The sequence below is a fragment of the Alosa pseudoharengus genome, unplaced genomic scaffold (assembly GCF_046254945.1).
Source record: "Alosa pseudoharengus isolate Yale_2024_CS ecotype anadromous, Long Island Sound unplaced genomic scaffold, YU_APseudo_1.1 YU_APseudo_1.1_scf_12, whole genome shotgun sequence".
NCBI lineage: Eukaryota > Metazoa > Chordata > Actinopteri > Clupeiformes > Clupeidae > Alosa > Alosa pseudoharengus.
This window is the reverse complement of record NW_027468587.1, coordinates 19989944-20009554: the sequence shown is the minus strand read 5'-3', so window position 1 is coordinate 20009554 and position 19611 is coordinate 19989944. Positions and strand designations below refer to the sequence as shown.

General features: G+C 40.2%; 2 protein-coding genes across 3 annotated transcripts; one reads left to right on the top strand and one right to left on the bottom strand.

Moving 5' to 3' along the window:
• The first annotated feature begins 366 nt into the window (after positions 1 to 366).
• Positions 367 to 5390, top strand: cfap418 (cilia and flagella associated protein 418). The gene is made up of 6 exons (XM_076280419.1): positions 367 to 698; positions 1301 to 1421; positions 1587 to 1639; positions 1715 to 1780; positions 2207 to 2302; positions 4326 to 5390. The coding sequence occupies exons 1-6, from the start codon at positions 571 to 573 to the stop codon at positions 4483 to 4485; spliced, it is 624 nt and encodes a 207-aa protein (XP_076136534.1). The 5' UTR covers positions 367 to 570; the 3' UTR covers positions 4486 to 5390.
• LOC143119132 (uncharacterized) lies at positions 5079 to 14066 on the bottom strand. Of its 2 annotated transcripts, none has more exons than XM_076280417.1 (14): positions 13871 to 14066; positions 11671 to 11730; positions 9673 to 9963; positions 9269 to 9592; positions 8373 to 8435; positions 7879 to 8025; positions 7489 to 7608; positions 7147 to 7233; positions 6980 to 7051; positions 6716 to 6784; positions 6418 to 6495; positions 6097 to 6183; positions 5874 to 5981; positions 5079 to 5605 (listed from the first exon to the last, which is right to left on the bottom strand). In XM_076280417.1, exons 1-14 carry the CDS (start codon positions 13920 to 13922, stop codon positions 5466 to 5468), a joined length of 1698 nt encoding a protein of 565 aa, XP_076136532.1. In that variant the 5' UTR covers positions 13923 to 14066; the 3' UTR covers positions 5079 to 5465. The 2 variants fall into 2 exon arrangements, with proteins under 2 accessions (XP_076136532.1, XP_076136533.1); XM_076280418.1 differs by having other exon boundaries at positions 7147 to 7230.
• Positions 14067 to 19611: the final 5545 nt, after the last annotated feature.

Below are 19611 nucleotides of genomic sequence, written 5' to 3'. Positions count from 1 at the left end.
GATAATAGGGAAACATCCAACAGGGAAATGTCAACATTGCAGTCATTTAGAAACTGTAGAACATATTTTATTTCATTGCCCAAAGTACAGCCAAGAAAGAAATCAGCTTGCTCAGTCTCTCAGAATGGTCAAACAGAATAATTTTACAATGCAAGGTTTACTAGGGAAATCATCTAGCAATATATATCATTTTGTTATGAAGTTTCTGAGAGACACAGACTTAGCCAAAAGGATTTAATCTATTTGTTTTCTTTTCTTTTTATTTGTTTATTTAATTATTTTCCTTTTTATTTCTTTTATTTCCTTCTTAATCTATTTATTCATTTAGTTAAGTTCCAATATCTCTTGATTCACACTCCAGCCCAGTCGGTGGCGGTAATGCACCGTTAAGTTGGTTTGCCAACCGCCATAAAACTCAAAAGAAGAAGAAGAAGAAGATCTTCACATCAGACGGTGACGCGACACAATTAGCCCACTAGGTGTCAGGATTTACCTTCAACATTATTCAGAAGCTGGTCATGTGGCAAGTGGCAACAAAAGTTTCCTCGCGCTGGCTTGTGCACACACTAAATGATGATGGCAGATGATCTGGATGAACTGCTCGACGAAGTGGAAGCAAAGTTTTGCCACGACATCTCATTACCAGGTCAATCCATTCAAGTGGACCAGGCCTCCGAAGAACAGCAAGACTTGCCTTGGTAACCTTGCTTTACAATTAACGTTAACGTTACCTACGCACGCTAGTCATCTTGGGAAATTACCATCGAAAACAAGCTGGCGTTGGCAAGCAAGGCATACGGTTGCTATGTACAGTGTAACGTTAACGTTGAACACTAAACTACAATACGTGGCCTATCATAAAGTAGCCCAACGCAAGACTGGACACAAAGGCTAACTTAAAAATAAAACGTCACCGAATTTCTTTTTCTATGCTGCAACAAACTTGGCTAATGTGAACATTACTAACATTATATCAGGACCAGACCAGGACCTGTCAGAGGCTAAGCTAAGCTAGTGTAACACAAAACTAGCTAGCCTCAATAAATGGCTTAGGCTGCTTCAAATGACTGAGTCTGGATAGTAACGTGTAAGATAGCAGGCAAGGTATTTTGCATGGAAGAATTAACGTTTGGTCGCGCTTTGGTTTCAGATTGACTGGTGTGGGTTCTTGTTCTGTTCTTGTTCCCCAGACAAGAAATCCTTAGTAGTGCTAGCTAACGTTTAACTTACATTGGTTGTTATTTCTACAGTGGACAAAGTGCGATTTACGTGTTTAATGTTAACATTTCTTATTTTGAAGCAAAATCAAGCAGGACGTAACCAGAAGAGTTGAAAACGACGACGACATTGACACGCTGCTTGATGAGTTACTTGACGACAACAATGAAGATAATGTCAAAAACAGATCAGCCAGTTCTAAAGTAGGCTAATGTTGATACGTTAACGTTATTAACGTTACCTTCATTGTCATGAACGTGATGCTGTTTTCTGTGATCAAAGGTCACACTTTGAGGATGAAGGATTGTAATATCACTTTGAAACGTAATGCTTCTTGCGGTGGCTATAAAAGCGTCCTCGTTTCTCAGGTTGGAAAAGCAGTCAGAAGTGGACCCAAGGACCAAGTGACACAGAAAAGAAAGTAGGTTATGCCACTGATGACCGTAGCATGAGCCTTCCGCGTGTGGTGTCTGATCACAGTTCATGTGTTTCACAGATGCTGTCCAGTATTTGTGGGTGGCAGTACCATACCATCAGGTGTAGGAACAAGCAACTCACAAAGGTAGGTCTGTGAAAGATATCTGGTTCTTGCCACTCCCCTCCCACTCTCCCTTATTCCTACACACTGGTGTCTTTTGGCAACATAGTCAACAATGTTGTGCTGTTGTGTGCAGCAAAGGTTTTCTTTCAGTTTTTCAGTGTGTTCCTACCTAGAACACTGTAATGCATAATGTATCTCCTGGATGGCTGGTGGTGGGAAAAGACATGTGTTTTTATCTGTCCTTCACATGACATGACCAAAATGAATTTGAAGATGATACCAAACTTAGTTGTTTGATGAAAGCACCTCAGTAAGTGACATAATTGTTGCATAGTATTGTAAACTAAAATGACCATTGCCCAGTAAGTTATGATGAATACCACCATGTCTGACTGCATTTAGCTTTAGGATCCATGTTGTCCTCCTTTCTTGCCTTCTGTACCGTAGGGTATGTGACCAGCTCAGGTGCATCTCCTGTGATTTTCGAATTGCTTCATTTGATGATCAGGAGTGGGACTCCACATGTGATTACCTCTTCTTTAGGTAAGATGTACCATGTTGTCCTACACAACCACCGTGATATCAGCTTTTTTCTTTTATCTTACCACTGGAAAGCAATATTGATTTATATCCAAACTAATTTAGTCTTTTACGCAGTAGAGAAAGTGACAGCGCACGGCAAGAAAGAAAGTGCATCCAAATTCACCCATTCTTCTCAGTTGAACTACTCGCGAAGTAGCCTACTCATCATACAGACATCACAAGTATCACATCACATGAAAGAGCTTTTTCTCAGCTTTTAAACAATGTTATCTGCTAATTGCTGTGGTGAACGGTTCGCGAGACAAGTAAATATGATTAAATTGAATCATAAATTCTAGGTTCTGTGCCTATCTCCCTACCCATTCATCTCAGTGGAATACTTCACGAACCCTTCGTTCAACACATGACAAACCATATATCAAAATAAACAGCAGACCTTACCGAACACAAAGGTGTAAAGCAGTCCCCTGTACAGTTAGCCGTTCCAGAGTAATCCGGTTGAATTTGCAGCAAATTTCGACATGCATCCAAATTTGGGCTTTACATTTACAAATGTGTTTACATTTTTCTACATGATTTCATAACAGTCCAAATACAAAATAAATGCTACAAATATCGCCTAGATATCGGTAAATATTAAAATCAGAGGATATACAGCTGACTAAGAGTTTGTGAAAGTAGCCTTACTGATCAAAAAAATGCTAAGCATGCACCTAGGCAATTTAAGCTGACCTGTGCTTAAATTGTTCAATACATGATTTCAAAACAGGCCAAATATAAAATAAATGTTAAATATAGCCTAGATATCTGTAAGATGATCAGATGATTTACAGTTCTATGTAATATGTCATGTTTCATGTTTTTGTAATGTTTCATACAGTGATGCAGGTCTACTGTTGTGAATAGGCTAAATACAACTTTGATCATTTTTATAGCCTACTACTGTATAGTTACCTTTGGCCTTGGTGCCCGGACATGTGGCCTTTGTGCCCCCCACCAAATATGCCCAACTGAAGGCCAAGTGGCCTTGCCCCTAAAATGGTGAAATTCCAAGCCTGGTTGTGAGGCATTGAATGCTTGGTGTAGAATATCAGATTGCAGGGTTTTTTTTTTATTATTGTTATTATTAGGTAATAACAATTGCATTGCACATGCAGACATCCTTTCCACTCAGCAAAAGGAGAGTTAGATAAGTGATCAGATGGCTGTGCATGAATATCTTTACCGGTAATGAAACGTCTTTTGTGAAATTGTGCATCTCCTCCATTTGTGAAGCGTAACTTTTTAAATGTCCCAGACTCGACAGACTCAAGATTTCAATTCTATTTCTGGTGCCTTATCTTGCCTTCTTTATAAACGTGCAATAGCACTTTCCACATGTCTGCATCTCTTCATTGGCTCTATTTAGTCTAGCCTCAGACACAATGAATCACTCACACTGTGTTGTGGGTTAGGACTGTAGTTGCAAGCCTGCTGCTTGCACTCCTGCACAAAGAAGCAAAGCATCCTATCTGTGTCATCAGTGAGTATCTCACACACGTAAAAAAGGTGCTTTAAAGTAGTCCAGGCTAATTGTTCCACACCGACAACCTGTCAACCAGAGCAGGTCCGGAAAAAAAACACCTGAGAAAAACGAGGATGGTCAAGAAAGCCTATGAAACTGGTATGACTAAGTTCTAAAGTTCTGTACTTTTGAACGAAAAGACTGGATAGTTAGGAAGACAAATAACCCTGTTTGGAGGAACAATGCCATTGGTATTTTCCATTGAATACTAATTTTATGGTACATCATTGTATGTATTGAGTTTTTGCATTTATTAAAGTATTTTGGACAGCTACAATGAGACCATGTCAGTTATTGTGTGTGTGTGTGTGTGTGTGTGTGTGTGTGTGTGTGTGTGTGTGTGTGTGTGTGTGTGTGTGTGTGTGTGTGTGTGTGTGTGTGTGTGTGTGTGTGTGTGTGTGTGTGTGCGTGCGCGCAATGAAGAGAGTTTAATTAGTTACTATTTTTTTTAATCTCCAGGAATAATATGCCGGATTGCCACCGGCTGCGGGCCAAGCTGAGGAGACGTAGGGGAGCGCGGGCATACGCGTGCCAGTGCAGCTGGCATTCAGCCCTGGCGCTCACAGATCTCAGGGACCAACCCCAGCTCAAGTGGGTCTGCGGCAAGCACGATACGTGACATTCAACCCCCAAAAGAAGGCTGCGTTTTGTGTGTAGCATCATTTCAACACGGGTCTGTGTATGTCTTTTTTCTTTTTTTTTCCCTTTCTGTGCACTTTCAAGTTTTCATGTGTTGGCAACATCAGATGTGTGTTTTTTTTTCTGTTGTCTTTTACCTATGTAGCAAAGAATTGTAGTGATTGGGCACAGGTCTTCTTTTTACCGTTGCGGCACACTTTGTGTTGTGTTCTTTTTTCACATAGTTTCCATATATTTCTCAGTAAATGAAAGCCTTTCTTTCTTCAAGAAGAGGCGACCGATTCAGACCTCGGTCTAATAATAAAGTATCATTAACACTGGCTTTGAAGGCCGCTCATTACGAGGAAAAATGGAAACGGTTTCTTTCACTGAGGAAGGTGCATGTAAAGGAATTACTTACTGTATTGCGCATTCACAGTATTATGATAATTACCATCTGTAGGGGATAGAGGGTACAATACATTTTTTATATATAACTCCTTGCAATGCAGCAACTCAGCAAGAGGATGTTAAATTGCTCAGTAATTCATCTTAATGGATTCCTGGACCAAATAAGTTGAGGTACAGATCAGATACATGTATACAACCAAACTTATGTTTTATTCACTGAGAACTGTGACTGTGTGTGAGTGTAGATTTGTTTTGAGAACTTAAGTGTTACATTTGTTTTTTCAAACCTGTAATCTAATTTCTTCGGGCGGGGGCGGGGGGGGGGGGGCAAAGATACAGAGCAAATTGGCCAGGTTTGTTTTTGTATATACTTATCATCTTTCATTGCATTAGTTGTGTATGAGTGAGTGAGAGAGAGTTTATGAGAAGTAAATAAAACAACAGATGTGTCCGTATGACGGAGACCAAATAAATAACACTATCTACGGAACCCTGGCTGTGCTTGTCTGCCATTTTGTTGCAGCTGCTCCCGTAATCTTCAAATGTCCATAATAAGTTAAAGTGCCGGCGTCATGTGGCCACCTCGTCATAATCGCTGTCTGAAGACGACTGATCTGCTGGGTCTTCGTGTGTTGAACAGGAGCAGTCTGCCTTGTTTATTGCCGGTACGTTCACATAGGAATCCCCCGAAGATGTGCTACAAGAGTCATCTAGAGAGAGACCAAAAAGATAATTTAGGATTCTTAAACTTAGTTAATTTTAGGAAATATTTCAATCTTAAGGCCCTGAAAGAGTATGCCATTTACATACTTAGATTTAAAATTTGACAGTGAGAAAATTAATATCACAGTTCTTAGTTCTATGAGTTCACTTCCCTGTCGCATAACATAACTGCATTCAGTGCCTTGTTATTATGGCTGCAGTATGTAAAGGGATTAACTTAAAAGTACAAATTAAATGTCAACAGGATATACTGACCTTGATCACAGTAGCTTTCAGGGATATGGCCCCTGTTGTAGTGATTGAATCCACTATAGTTTTCATTTGTAGGTAAAGACGTTAGTTGTTCCGAGCTTGGCTGGCATTCTTGTGAAGAATAGCAAAACAAGCATTCTTATATTCTAAAATATCTTTAGGTTTTTCAGGGAAAGTGGTTTTTTTTTTCAAACTAGAGACACATGGCACTTCCTATGGATCTCACCTGGATATGGAAGAGTCATCTCCCTGTGAAAGGCCATGTTTTGATAGTCCTGTTCAGAGGATGAGCCACTCGACCCCAAAGACTCGGCTGTGTGGCAAAGAAGAGAATCATCAGTGTTGCCAGACTCGAACTATGGGTCTTACCATTAAATTAAAAACATCCACTCAAAACCGAATTTTTAATAATTTTAATGTGGGTAATGTTTAACTAAACAATTTGTACTAGTATGGCCAATTATTAGCAAAGTAATGCCCAAATTAATAGTCAATTACAATTGAATTGCTGTCAAATAGGTTCCTTATTACAATTTTTCATACTCACTGCTTGCTGCCCTCTGCAAGTTGTGTGGGTCATGGACAGATGGGTGGTTCTGTAAGTCATTCGGAGTCAAAATAGTCTCTATTTTTAACAGAAATGAGCCAATTAATTAGCAGTCAGTCAGACGTGTCAAATGAGAAACACATGTCAAGTAATCAAAATCGACAAAGGCCAACACGGGGGATTAAGATATATATATTTATATACCGTATATTGGTCTGGACTGAATTTAATTGATATCCAGAGTGAAAGGCCTGTTTAAAAAGATGTGACTGAGCTCAACAGTACGTGAAAAACTGACCTGACTTTAAAAGATTGTGGATTTCTATGCCTGTGTTTTCATAGTCCTCTCCGCTCTCCAAATCCGAGTCTGAAACATTGAAAGGAAAATCCACTGTGGTTGTTGGTGTGGTTCACTGTGACTGTTTGAGAGTGTGAGTCTGTGTGTACTACACACACACCATTGGCATTTATTTAGTCTAATCTCTCTAATACTATATGACCACACCAGCAGAATAACTGTTCTTTCAGAAAGGAAATAGGAATGAATGAATGAAAGGCTTACCGCCTCCTGGTTTATCATTCCCATTGATTATTTCCTTTGATACTGGGCCTGGGCTGTGTGGAGCCTCGGGAGCTAGAAGGGAAATAAATCACCTCAGCAATACTACTGGCCAAAAGCCAACCTCTCTTTCATGCTAAATGCTTTGTATGTCATGAATGGAGACCTACCCTGAACGCTTGGCATGGTACCAATAGGCTTTATGTAGTAATTCATTTCATCTGAGTCACAGGAGCTGGTGGAGGAGCTGTCGTCTGCTGACGGTGGCCGGTGTGCAACAGAAAATTTTGGAGTTGAGGGTACACTACAAAATGAGAAGTCGTATGTAGAGCTTGAAGCTTGTAGTGTGTAAAAGTTAAAGAAAATAGTCTACCAACGTTCAGCTCTGTCAAATTTGATGCCACTAATCTCACTTTGAAAGTATACTGGTCATGTGTATAAAAAAATTTAACATTTGGGATAGTTAGTGAAGCCTATTCTGGCTCTTTCTGGCAGAGGAAGCAAGGACAGACCTTCATTTGGACCGTATTCTGTTGTGACTCTGAGCAGGTTGACATCAGGCTCTTCCTGCTCACTCCGTTCCCTTATAATGTTTGAGGTGGAACCATCGTATGTTTGATGGATCACACGTGCTATCAGGTGAAAAGAATGTCCCTTTCAGTACTTCAGAACCCACTACTACATCAAACATCAAAACAGAACGTATGCTGCAAGGTGTTCTTCATTAGAACTATTTACGGAAACAGTATGATGCAATTGTGAGCAGATTATTGTGATGCAATTGTGAGCAGATTTTCCTTCATAGATGTCTTCATGATGCTATCATCACTTTTCACAAGACTTCAACTGAGTTTCGACTAATGGCTGTCTAAAACAAAAGAGGCCATAAAACGACATCTCACCAGTTCTCCTCTTCTGCCGCCCACAGAGTATGACATTGGAGGCTAGCACCAAGATCAGAGCCACCGACAGCACGATGCAGCCTGCTACTGCAGCTTGCAGTCCGGGTGTGGCCGGGGCTGCCTCCATGGAGGCCGAGGTGGCTGCACCTATGAGACGGGAAAGGAAACGGCTTGCATTTGCAACATGCTGCAGACAAGTGCTGTCGTCGTAGCACTTTCCCAGGCTGTGTTTTGCGTTGTGTGGTGTGGGCATTGAAGGACTGCAGTTTAGTTCCTGTACTAGTAGTCTCTGTCAGAAGTGTGAATGAAAGGGATGTAAACATAGAACTGAATTAATGAAGCCATACTTCAAAAGGACCGGAGAGCATGTAGGGCAGATTGGCATATATGTATATGTGAGAATGCTGATCAGAAGTAAGGGTAGGGCAGAGTGTAAGTATGGTTAATAATTGTATACTACATATGATATACATAACAAGTGGGATAAACGGTACCTGTGGTCCAGTTGGGTGGAGACCGCGTGGTTGGCTGTTCAATAGAGAGGGGAGGGAGGCCTCCTATGTGACAAAAAGCAAAGGATTTGTGGTTCATGTGGCCCTCTAAGATGTTGTTATGATTGCTTTTTCATTTTCCATTCAGTTTAGTTTACATTTTGTATTCATATTTGTCCATTATATGTTGCTGTTGTCAGAACTCTTTACACATAAATCTATGTTCATCTTAGTGCTTAACAAATAGCTCTGTGCTATCAGTGCAGTGTTTCCCAGATAACTGAATTCCATTTGTGGTGGTAGGTTTGCAGAATTAACTTGAATGCAACAGTTTTTAACAAATTAGCACAACGTGGTTATGATGCTAACCAGATTTAAGCACAATTTAGTACAACCTGGAAAATCATTGTGTGGTGGGCAATGTTGATATTGTGGTGGGCCGCCACAAATAAGTCAATGTATGGGAAACACTGCAGTGGTTTACACTTAAGCACGTCCAAAGTGCTATTTCTGAGAAACAAGCCCAGATCAAATATGGCTTTGAACCATAAGCCCTTTAGAAGAGACCATCTGTTTGCTGACTTTTGAATAATGAGAGTGTGGGAACCTAACTCTGAATATCAAATGCCTCAGGCTACAGACTCGCTTCAGACAGCTGGAAATGGCTGCATTCAATATTTATATCCATTCATTTCACAACAGCCTGCACTCAGCCACATTAAGGAGGACATGAGAAAAGAGGTCAGTGAACTGAGGCCAGGATGAACTAAATGCCAAACTCTGGTTGTGTGCTAATGACGCTCTGTAAGGCATATTGGCCATCTCATGCAGTATCACACTATAGGCCCTCAGCAGTGCTGTACCTGTGCAGACTAACCCCAGCGTCCCGGAGGACCTACCTGTGCACACCACCCCAGCGTCCTCTTTGTGGCCGCAGTCGTGAGCATGTCCAGCCCTCTGGGTCCTGCACTGCCACAGGTGCTTTTCCGTCCCCGTGCAGTTCAGTTCGTCCAGGTGAATGGGCCCGGAACCGGACGGGAATGGCTGCCTCTCCTCTCCGGTGACCTTACGGGCCGACCCACAGCCTAGCTGGGCGCACACCACATGTCCAGCCGCCAAGTTCCAACCGTCGTCGCAGACCGAGCCCCACGTTCTGTTGCTGTACACCTCCACGCGGCCCTGGCAGGGGTTGGTGCCGTTGGCCAGTCGGATAGCTTGGTGAGCTGAGGGATAAATGAGATCGTAACAAGAACATAAAGAACAACCAGTGTCGTCTTTGTGCTGTGGAGAAGCGTATACTCACTACAGTGTATCTCAGTGATGTTCAAACAGGTGCCATTGGTGTTCTCGTTGCAGTGGAGACGCTTGGGCTCTTCAAAGACGCAGTCAGTGGCACAGGTGCTGTTGAGTACTACTGTGGTTGCGTTTTGTCTGACCTCATGCACTTCCCCACAGCCCAGGTGTCTGCATATGTGTTGGGCTACAGTGCTGCGATTGGTCAGACTGAGGTCAGCTGGTATCCATCCATGGGTGTGAGTGTGAGTCATTACCACCCCGGCGCAGGTGCCAGACAGATTGAAATGGTCAGGTTCACCTGAACATGGAAACAAGTTTGTTAGAGTAGCATTTGACACAGAAAGTTGCACAATGCAGAGCTGTTAATAAGGTGAAATATAGACCTAGTGGAAAAGTGCATCTTTGTGCAGTAGTGATGTTTTATGTTCAGGTGTACACACAGTGAGTGCCCCTCTGCGGTGAGCCAATATTTCTGTGTGTACGCAAAAACACGGCAGTGCGAAGCAGCACCAGCAGCACGGCAGAGCACAAGAGCCACATCCCGTGACTCACTTCCTGTGGAAATGTGAAGTTGTGGCAGTGTTGAAGGAGGACACCGAGGAAAGCAAAAAAGAAAACTTTTTTTAGATTCTCCGCCACCAATTTTTTTTTTTTTTTTAATGTGGTGTGGTTGTGCTGAGGTAGGGGGGATGTTCTCAGATTTGTAGTAGAGCAAAACATTAGGTTTGTTGTAGAAACTGCACACAGAAACTCAATAGCTTTTAGTCCTTCGAGAAGAGAATACATTTGGCATTTTGGATACAGGACTCTGGAGGATAAAGCAGCGTTCACGATTTCCACAGTTGCACAAGTAATGATTTCATTTCCAAATTGATTTATTTTTGACTTAACTGTACATGTGCGTGTTTTTTTTTTTTTTTTTTTGGGGAGCTTTTATGCCTTTAATCTGAGAGGACAGTAAAGAGAGTTACATGAAGCAAGTAGGAGAGAGAGATGGGGTGGGGTCGGGAAATTACCTGAGATCAGACTTGAACCCGGGTCCCCGTGGGGCATGTGGACCCAAATGTGGTATGGCCCTGTAGCCAGTTGCACCACAGCAGGGCCGTGTGTGTGTGTGTGTGTGTGTGTGTGTGTGTGTGTGTGTGTGTGTGTGTGTGTGTGTGTGTGTGTGTGTGTGTGTGTGTGTGTGTGTGTGTGTGTTTCCGATTGTGTTTCTTTGTGTTCATTGCATAGGATGTACACCTTATATGTCTCTAAAGCGTGAGCGTATAGCGTAAAAAGTGAAGGTATGAGAGTGTGTTACAATTAGAATTATTTAGAGTAAAGTACTTGTACCCCAATTGACAACCACTTAAATACCACAACATCTAATTCATTTCAACCTGTGTGTCTGTGTGTGTGTGTGTGTGTGTGTGCGTGCGCGTGTCAGTGTTGTCATTGTAGTTTGATCATCGTAACCATCAGTATATTCAACGGTTGATGGTTAGTAGCCCTCCAAAGAATAGCTAGACGCAGCTTTAGCAGTTTTCTCTGCCCATAAAGGTAAAACAATAACATATCCACTCAGGTAATATGAATATGGACATATGATTGGATGATTCAAATAAAGAATCTGTGTGTATGTGCATAATTCACAGAATCTAACTGAAGTATATAGAGAGTGTGTGTGGGTTGTAAATCCATGCAAATTCAACGACTTTTTGCAATTTTTGAACAACAAACCTTTGAGGAGTAATAAAATCCTCATGATATTGAAAAATACTCGCAAAATCAAAAGCAATGCCAAAAAAGTAGTTACTTCTGCCAACAACACTCACAACAACCCCACGCCATATCTCACAGAGATTGATTTCACAGATGGGCTAAGATAAGCTTTTTGTCGATAACAACATATTTATGTCCCAATATTGTTTCAGAATTGAAGTCGCGCTGTACTTGCAATGTTAATAAGACTAAACAAAAACCATCCATCAGTTTATAACCGTATCAGCAAGCAGGGACTTACTTGGCTTCGGAATGTCAGTATTATTCCACTGGAGGACTGGATAACTTGTGGTTGGAAGGGCTGTGTAAGAAAAGATGAGATTGTGTTAGCAGTGACTCGGGAGGACATCTTGAAATGTAGTTTTTCGATTGTGTGCGGACCATTGTAGCCTATATATGACCTTTGTGAGATGCATTTATTATTCAACCCTTTTCAGCACAGGAACACATAGGTCTAATAAAGGTGCATACATCTTAAAATGTTTGCCCTTGATGCATCTGACTGAAAAGGAGTGTTGGGCAAGGGGTGCTATGGCCTCATGGGTCAAACAGGCCATCACTGAATACAGATGGGATTGAGAGAGCCCTTCTTATGGGCAAAATGGGGGAATCCTTGTGTGCTTGGCTCCAAAGAAAATGACCGTATTTGCTTTAAAAAGAGACATTACAGAAATTGGTCTAATTTTTTTTTTTCTTGAAACTATAGCGAACTAGTTAGATAACAGACAGAAACTTACCATATACCAAAAATAGCACCAATAACACTGCTAAAAGGACGCGGACTTGCTAAATTATGTCTTTCATGGATACAATTCATCAAAAACATTGCGCTGTAAAAGTTGCTGTTACGTTTTTGCAGATTGTCAAACCCGGAACACGAAACATGTTTAAACGTATTAACATGTGGCATAACTGTATGACCTCCAAATTAAACTATTTTACCATACTGTTAAAAACACTCCTTTTTTAAAATCCTGTATTATATTTCAACCCTGTTAATGTAATTCATATGACTATAAGATAATAAACGGATACTATATATATAAAAATAACAGCAATTTCAACATTTTACAGTTTTTGTTGAGTGTTGAACAAGAATGTACTCATTATTTATTTTAATTTTATCTTTTTATTTTAATTATTGTTCTGTTCTTTAAGTATTGTATAACCTGACAATAATCTGAGTGACCGTTTACAACATGATGTTCTTTTATCTTAAAGTGATGTTTTTAAACTCATTTTGGTGGCACATGGCAACAATAAAATGGACATTGCCAATGCACGTCTGGGATGCTTGGTAATACATAATGTACTGTAAGACTGTTGTTATAGGAGAATGACCCTTTTTGTCAGTTTTAGACAAATTGGTTACCCCCTTGGCGCAAAACCAGTACATGGTGCGTTGAAAATTTATGAAAAGGGAATTCCTCTGTTGTGTTACTTTAACAGAGATAATAGGAATAGGTGTAATTCTCAAGTATAAAATTTATTAGGACGCTGATGCTTCCTGGACAGGCCATAAGCTCATAACTGAGTAAAATGTGGAGAGGATAGATCAACAGATAAATTACTTAAAAATTGATTATTTGATTTCAGACAAACAAAATATAGGCAAGCCTAACATAGGCCTGAATATATCCACAAATTATTTTGTGTGGCTAAACTCTTGAATCAAATGTGTTGAAAACAACACAACTCTCTGTGTCCAGATATTGTTACACAATATGTGTTGAAAATAACACAACTTGCGTTGTTGTTTAACACATTTCTCTGTCTAGATAGAGACAACACATTCATTTTAAGAGTGTATTTGTCACTTTTATTGAGTTTATCACAAAGTTAAACACTCCTATTCTTGTTTTGAACACACACAAAAACACAATAAATGATTATTACAGTAAAATGTAATAGTGATTTTCTAGGAGGCAGTAAGGCAAGTGTATCATCACACCAAATGGTCATTACTAAGCAAGTGCTTAAAAAAGTGTTTGATTACATGACTGAAAAACACTAGTTTGGCATTTAAAAAAAGACCATTGATATTTTATGTCCATAATGCGCTATTGTATCTTACACTCTGACATGACAAGAGTATTGTGTAAGATGGCTTAGTTTAACTCTGAATCTAACTGTAAATATAGATGGTAAAGTGTTAAGTATTTTATTTATGCTGTGACTGTAATCCTGGTGGTTTGATGTTTAGGTGCGGTGGGGTCAGATAGTAATGTAAGGTTTAACATTTAGTTGCAAGGTATTGGTAAGATAAAACGTTGATGAAAATAAGTTGAAAACTCTTTTGTGAAGTACGGAATGGATTTAAAGGTCCTGTACATATACGAAATATGTTAATCCATTAATCCATGGTCGTCCTTGCTATGCAACACACTAACAAAGCTGTCTGACCAAAGTTCACTCATGAGAATCTTATAAAATGCTGTTACCTTGAAAGGCGCCCAAAACTTGTAGTAGAACGACAGCTGTCAGCAGTTCCATTTCTTTCAGCCTCTCCCCACTTCATAAAAATGGCCTCTCTGATCTTTTTTACTTGTCAGTTCTGTGATACCAACCTTATCTGTCATCGCATGAGCAAATGTGTGACCCTGCACACTCTCTCACACACACACAGACACACATTCTCTCTGCATCTGCACCTCTGCATGGTGTGGTTTTCATTCCGGGGCTTTCACACATATTCGTATCAAACACACAATCACTCAAACGTATCCTCTGAAAGGGTCAAAACATTCATTAAAACATTCATGTTTTAAAATAGTGATGGGTAGTATAGTTAAACAACATTATGCTGGAATTTGCCATTTTTTGAATTATTGAATTGATTGAATTATTAGAGGCAGTTTGTTTTTGCCTTCATCTTCAAATAATTTTTGATAATGATGTTTTTGATTACTTTCTAATTATAATCATGGCGGCAGACAAACACAAATGCTGTTCTCACAAGCCACCCAGGCAATGCACCGTCTCTGTTGTGGTCCGTTGTCAGAATTGTAAATATTGTGAAAATAAGAAAACTTTTTCGCACCCTGATGATGCCACCTGTATCACCAAAGCAGCATTTACTGCCATATTGTCGTGTGTTCATGTGTTGTTGGTGCTTACAAAAGTTTTGTGCAGATTTTGGTATTATCTTGCTAGTATAGACCAAAAGATGTTGCTGCTTCTTTAAGCATTACAGGTATGGATGAACCTAAATCCTTGAATTAAACCCAGTTGTGTGTGAGTATTTGTAATTGTGTGTGTGTTTGTGTGTGTGTGTGTGTGAGAGAGAGAGAGAATAATCTCCAGTATGATGTCCAGTATCATCTAATTGTCCTTTTCCCGCTGGCCATTGGGGAGTCAGGCCAAAAACCAACTGGCATGTTACATGACCGATATAGTCCTAGTATATAGTAATGACCGAGCGAGTATAAAGTCCTGCCATTTACTTTGCTATCCTAATTAAATGTCAGAATCTACATCACTTTTTTACGAGAACAAAAAAAGTATCTCAGCCTTTTTAAGCTTCCAGAAACATAGGACAGTTGTTATCGCATGCTAACATACAGGCAGTTCTGTTGCTTGCACTTATTTCCTGACATTTCATGAGAGGGCGTTGCGGTGACTGATTCTTGTACCGTTTTGAGCAAAAGAAGTGGCTCAGCTAACATTCACAGCTTTAACAGTGGAGGGCACTGTTGTTCTTTCTGCCTTTATACATAAACTTTCAACCTTTGCTAGAGTTCTGTTGATAATAAGACCATGTCAGTATACTAAAGTATAGGCTGTAACTCTGCGGTAGAAATTGTGTTTGAGGTGTTCACTAAAGTGCCAGGATATGTTGATTATAAACAGGATAGCTGTGAATATGCTACTCTGTGATGGTGGTGACGATTATGTAACACTTCTGGGGGGGGGGGGGGGCTTTGGCACCTGTTATTTTGCACCACAGTGATTGTTCTCAGTTCTCTCTGTGTATTAATCTGGCACCTGATAAAATAGCTTTGTGGAGTCCCCATTTGCCATGTTGTATACTAACTATAGGGATGGTATTTGTTTTGAGTCCAGGCTCCCACAGCACATTGCTTGCCATAAAAAAAGGTAATTTGATGGAATGACGTCAGACAAATCCAACTGAGGTGTGTGTAGGCTGCCACACATATAGAAAGACACACTGTTTGTAAATATGTGTATCTGTATCTGTAGAAATAGATACTGTTCGGCATGTGTGCGGCCCCTGGATCCTCGCTGCCTGTGACAATCCATCTTAGAAGACTTGAATGACCACAGAGGTATAAATTGGCAAAAGGATCAGCTATGTCCACTCACATTACAGATGACAGTAGGAGGTTTTGCGGTCTCAAAAATCCAATTACAATTTGCATTAATGGGCAATGGTGTGATGATCATCTGCAAGAAGTTAATCAACCCTCCCTCAGCTAGACCTCTCCATAACCTGATCTAAGCATCCCTCCGCTGGACCTCTCCATAACCTGATCGAACTAAAACCAGGAATGTTGGACCCATCAAAATAAAAATGGACTTGTTTTCTCCAGTCTTCTAAATTACATCAAATACATACATGTCAGCATAAATTATTTGCTACATTCCTTTTCAAATCAGTTTTCTATCTATCTATCTATCTATCTATCTATCTATCTATCTGTCTATCTGTCTCTCTGTATTCCTTTGTGAATATCTTGCTTCTCACAGGATGTTCTCTCACTGATGTTAGGTTACGTTGAGGGGTGTATTCCACACAGTACCATTCACAAAACATGATGTCCCTTTTTGATCATTGATTTTACATTGGAAGGTTAAAAGCCATAAAGATTTGTTCAGATTCCAACTACTTCACAACGCAAACAGGTCTTTGGCCATTATTTGTGTAAGAATGTTTTGAAGGTTAATGAATGCTGTCTGAATACTGTAATTACAGTTTTTCTCAGTCGCTTTGGTGCATTTCTCGAATCATAAGGAACATTTGCACAACAGTTAGTACATTTCTCAAATCAATTAGTGGATAACCTGCAAAAGCGCATATCTTGCTCAAAGTCCTTAGTTTATGCCTCAAAAAGCAAATATTTATGCCAACGAAATGGTCAGTGCAATCAAAATGATGCCAAAATGACATAAATGAAGTCATGATGCCTTCATTTATGTCAAGATAGTCAAACTGTTTTGTCTTGTTGTCAATATAGTTTACTCTGTTAAGTAACTAATGAACAATGCCTCAAGGCAGCACTATTTTCTCAAAACTACAAAGTTACACATTATTGTGTGTGGAGGGGGGTTGATTGAAAAACAGTGGATATATGTTCTAAAGTTTTTACTGTTGACAGACATTGTGACTGTAAAGAAAACCAAGGCTTTTACAGCATTGTGCAAATGAAAAATGACCAATAAACTGTAAAACACCCCTGCTATAGTCTGGCTTTCACCAGACCAAGCTCAATCTTTTAAGATTGAACATTAGTCTGGGGAGTCCACTATGTATTTTCTACTGCACAAGAGGCGTGATCAACGGGCATAGTTCAGATGACTTTGTAATTGGATAGTCATTCACCAATCTGACCAACAAACCGGGTGACGTTTGCAGAGCGATGCGAAAACTCCAGGGTCTCCCGCTATCGTCATCGTTTTAAACCTGCGCGCCAGGTGGATAAGCCAGTTTGTGATTGGCCCCCGCAAAAGTGTAACGGAAGCAGGGGAAAGAGATGTACAGGTTTCCAGCCTGAGCTGCAGGGCGGAAAAGAAACCGCCGTTAGATCAGGCTGGGTTCACCCAGCCTACTCCTGCTATGCACCACATCTTTCTATACATCCTGACGTTGTCTGTCAGGTCACAGTACTGTATATGCTAAACAGACTATATGACAGCTAGTTCAACACATTTCTTGAATTTCCCCTTAGGGATCAATAAAGTATCTATCTATCTATCTATCTATCTACATTTGAATAATGACACAAGCTATGACACAAGCTATTTTTTTTGTTTGTTTGTTTTTTTTGGGGGGGGGGGGGGGGTAGACTATTCAGCAGGGATAGTGCATAGCGCATTTTGACCAACATGACATTATCCATTGAAAATTCGAAAAACGGCAACATTTCACACATTTCAGAGTCAATTCAGACAATATGTCCCCAAGTAGTCTGTGAAGACCTCAGCCATAGCCATTGACCTGTCTTTTCCGCAGCCTCAGATAACTGTTTCACAACTCCCTTCAGTGACCGTCCTCAAAAACAAAAATCTAATATTTGTTATAATATTTTTCTCTACTGATCTTGGTGTGCTTGCCGGCCACATTCCCTTGCCTCCGCTACCAGTTCTGCATACAAGTAACTGTATATCCTTAGTAAAGGGTTTTTTGTTTCGTTTTGTTTTTTAAATAACTTGAAATAAATTAGTATTATACCCTGTGAGTGACTAAGCCTGTTAAATAGATATACTGTGAGTGTTTGGACTGTCACTAAAGGAGGCTTAGCCTACTTCTTGTTTGTCAGATGTACACACTTTAAGAGCTGCTTGAGGGTGCGGCCAGAATCCTCCACCTCTACCTGTTTTATTTACTGACCAACATTAGCATCACACTATGACAAAATAATGAGTCTATAAATAGAGCATATGAATCCCATTGACCACTATTTGAACTCTGTTTCTAGCATTACAAATTTAACACAAATCTTTTTTCTCCATTTTGAGTATAGCCTATTTGGCCCTTTTTATCAACAGAAAATTGTACCCACTTACCTTGTACTACTACCACTACTGATATTGTGTTGACCTTGACCTATATATAAAGTTACACTGGAGACAAGTTGTTGACAAGGTGTCAGTGTGACACATATCGTTCAGGCTATACTGTACAGCCTGAATAGTGCTAATGCTTATCAGAGAAAAAATAGGTAGGCTTAGGGAAAACGGCTGCCTGCCGAGTGTCCCAATCTATGGGAATAGAGGCGGCGCAAGTCCGTTAATTCTGTATATCGGGTACACAACTCCATATCCGTATTTACCTTGAAGGTCGTTATTATCCCCCAATTGCCACTCATATAATACTCATTTATAGCACTATATCATCTTCATAGTCAGTTACAATTTTAATCAGGTTTACATTTAAGTCAACTAAATGATCAAGTATTTGAAATATTTTGTCCAATATAAAGTAAATAATCTGTGTGTGTGTACCGGTATGTGTGCTTTGTGTGTGTGTGTGTGTGTGTGTGTGTGTGTGTTGAGTTTACTTACTTACACCCCTGACATAACTTTAAAGTTAAGGGTATATAATGAATCTCTCTCCCAGACAGAGAGAGAGACATGAGGTCTCCCCCCACCCTGTGAAGTCTGAGTGCAAGGTCTTTTCTCCGCCTTGAGGAACGAGACACATCTCTGGGAGGATGTGGTTTGGTGTTGGTGTGTCAGAGTTCCCGAGAACGAGGCTTCTTTTTCACAGACACCCAAGGGGACAGGCACCAGCCCTGGTGTCTGCTTTCTGCTCCTGGATAAATCCACACAGAGAGAGTCAGAGAGGGTGGCTCACTGTCAATTCATTTTGCTCCCTCTCTCTATATCTCTCTCTCAGCTTCTCACTGATATTCACCTGCTCCAGAGAAATCAAGGGGTTTCGCAATATCTGTAACAGGTATATAACTCTATTACTTAAGGCAGCACAGCAAGTAGGCTACTATAGCGGCACAGGCCAATACTCCATTCCTTCTATGTGCACACTGCAAAAACTGTTTATCTAAGTGTTATCTTATTACATCGTATTATATATTTTTAACTTATTACTTACTTAAGATCACAAATCTTAGTTGGTATGTTTTTAGTATAAAGACACGTATCTAGTGCTTTCTCAGTAAGATCATTTTGACTTAATGTTATGGACAGTCTGTCTTATTCTAAGATGTCTTATCAAGTTTTAAAGCATCACTATGCAAGTTTGTACCTTAATATAACAACTTTGAAGCTATTTTGATGATATGCATTGACCTAGCATAGCCATAGAGCATAGCTGGAATCGTTCACCTAGCATAGCCATAGAGCATAGCTGGTAGAGTTCACCTAGCATAGCCATAGAGCATAGCTGGCAGCGTTGACCTAGCATAGCCATAGAGCATAACTGGCAGCGTTGACCTAGCATAGCTGGCAGCATTCACCTAACATAGCTATAGAGCATAGCTGGCAG

Coding starts and splice junctions, on each gene's coding strand:
- cfap418 (XM_076280419.1), top strand. CDS start 571: ATGATGATGGCAGATGATCTGGATGAACTGCTCGACGAAGTGGAAGCA. Junction 699..1,300: donor GAACAGCAAGACTTGCCTTG/GTAACCTTGCTT, acceptor CTTATTTTGAAG/CAAAATCAAGCAGGACGTAA. Junction 2,303..4,325: donor TGTGATTACCTCTTCTTTAG/GTAAGATGTACC, acceptor TTTAATCTCCAG/GAATAATATGCCGGATTGCC.
- LOC143119132 (XM_076280417.1), bottom strand. CDS start 13,922: ATGGAACTGCTGACAGCTGTCGTTCTACTACAAGTTTTGGGCGCCTTT. Junction 7,234..7,488: donor AGAATACGGTCCAAATGAAG/GTCTGTCCTTGC, acceptor GGCCACCGTCAG/CAGACGACAGCTCCTCCACC. Junction 7,052..7,146: donor TACCATGCCAAGCGTTCAGG/GTAGGTCTCCAT, acceptor TTTCCCTTCTAG/CTCCCGAGGCTCCACACAGC.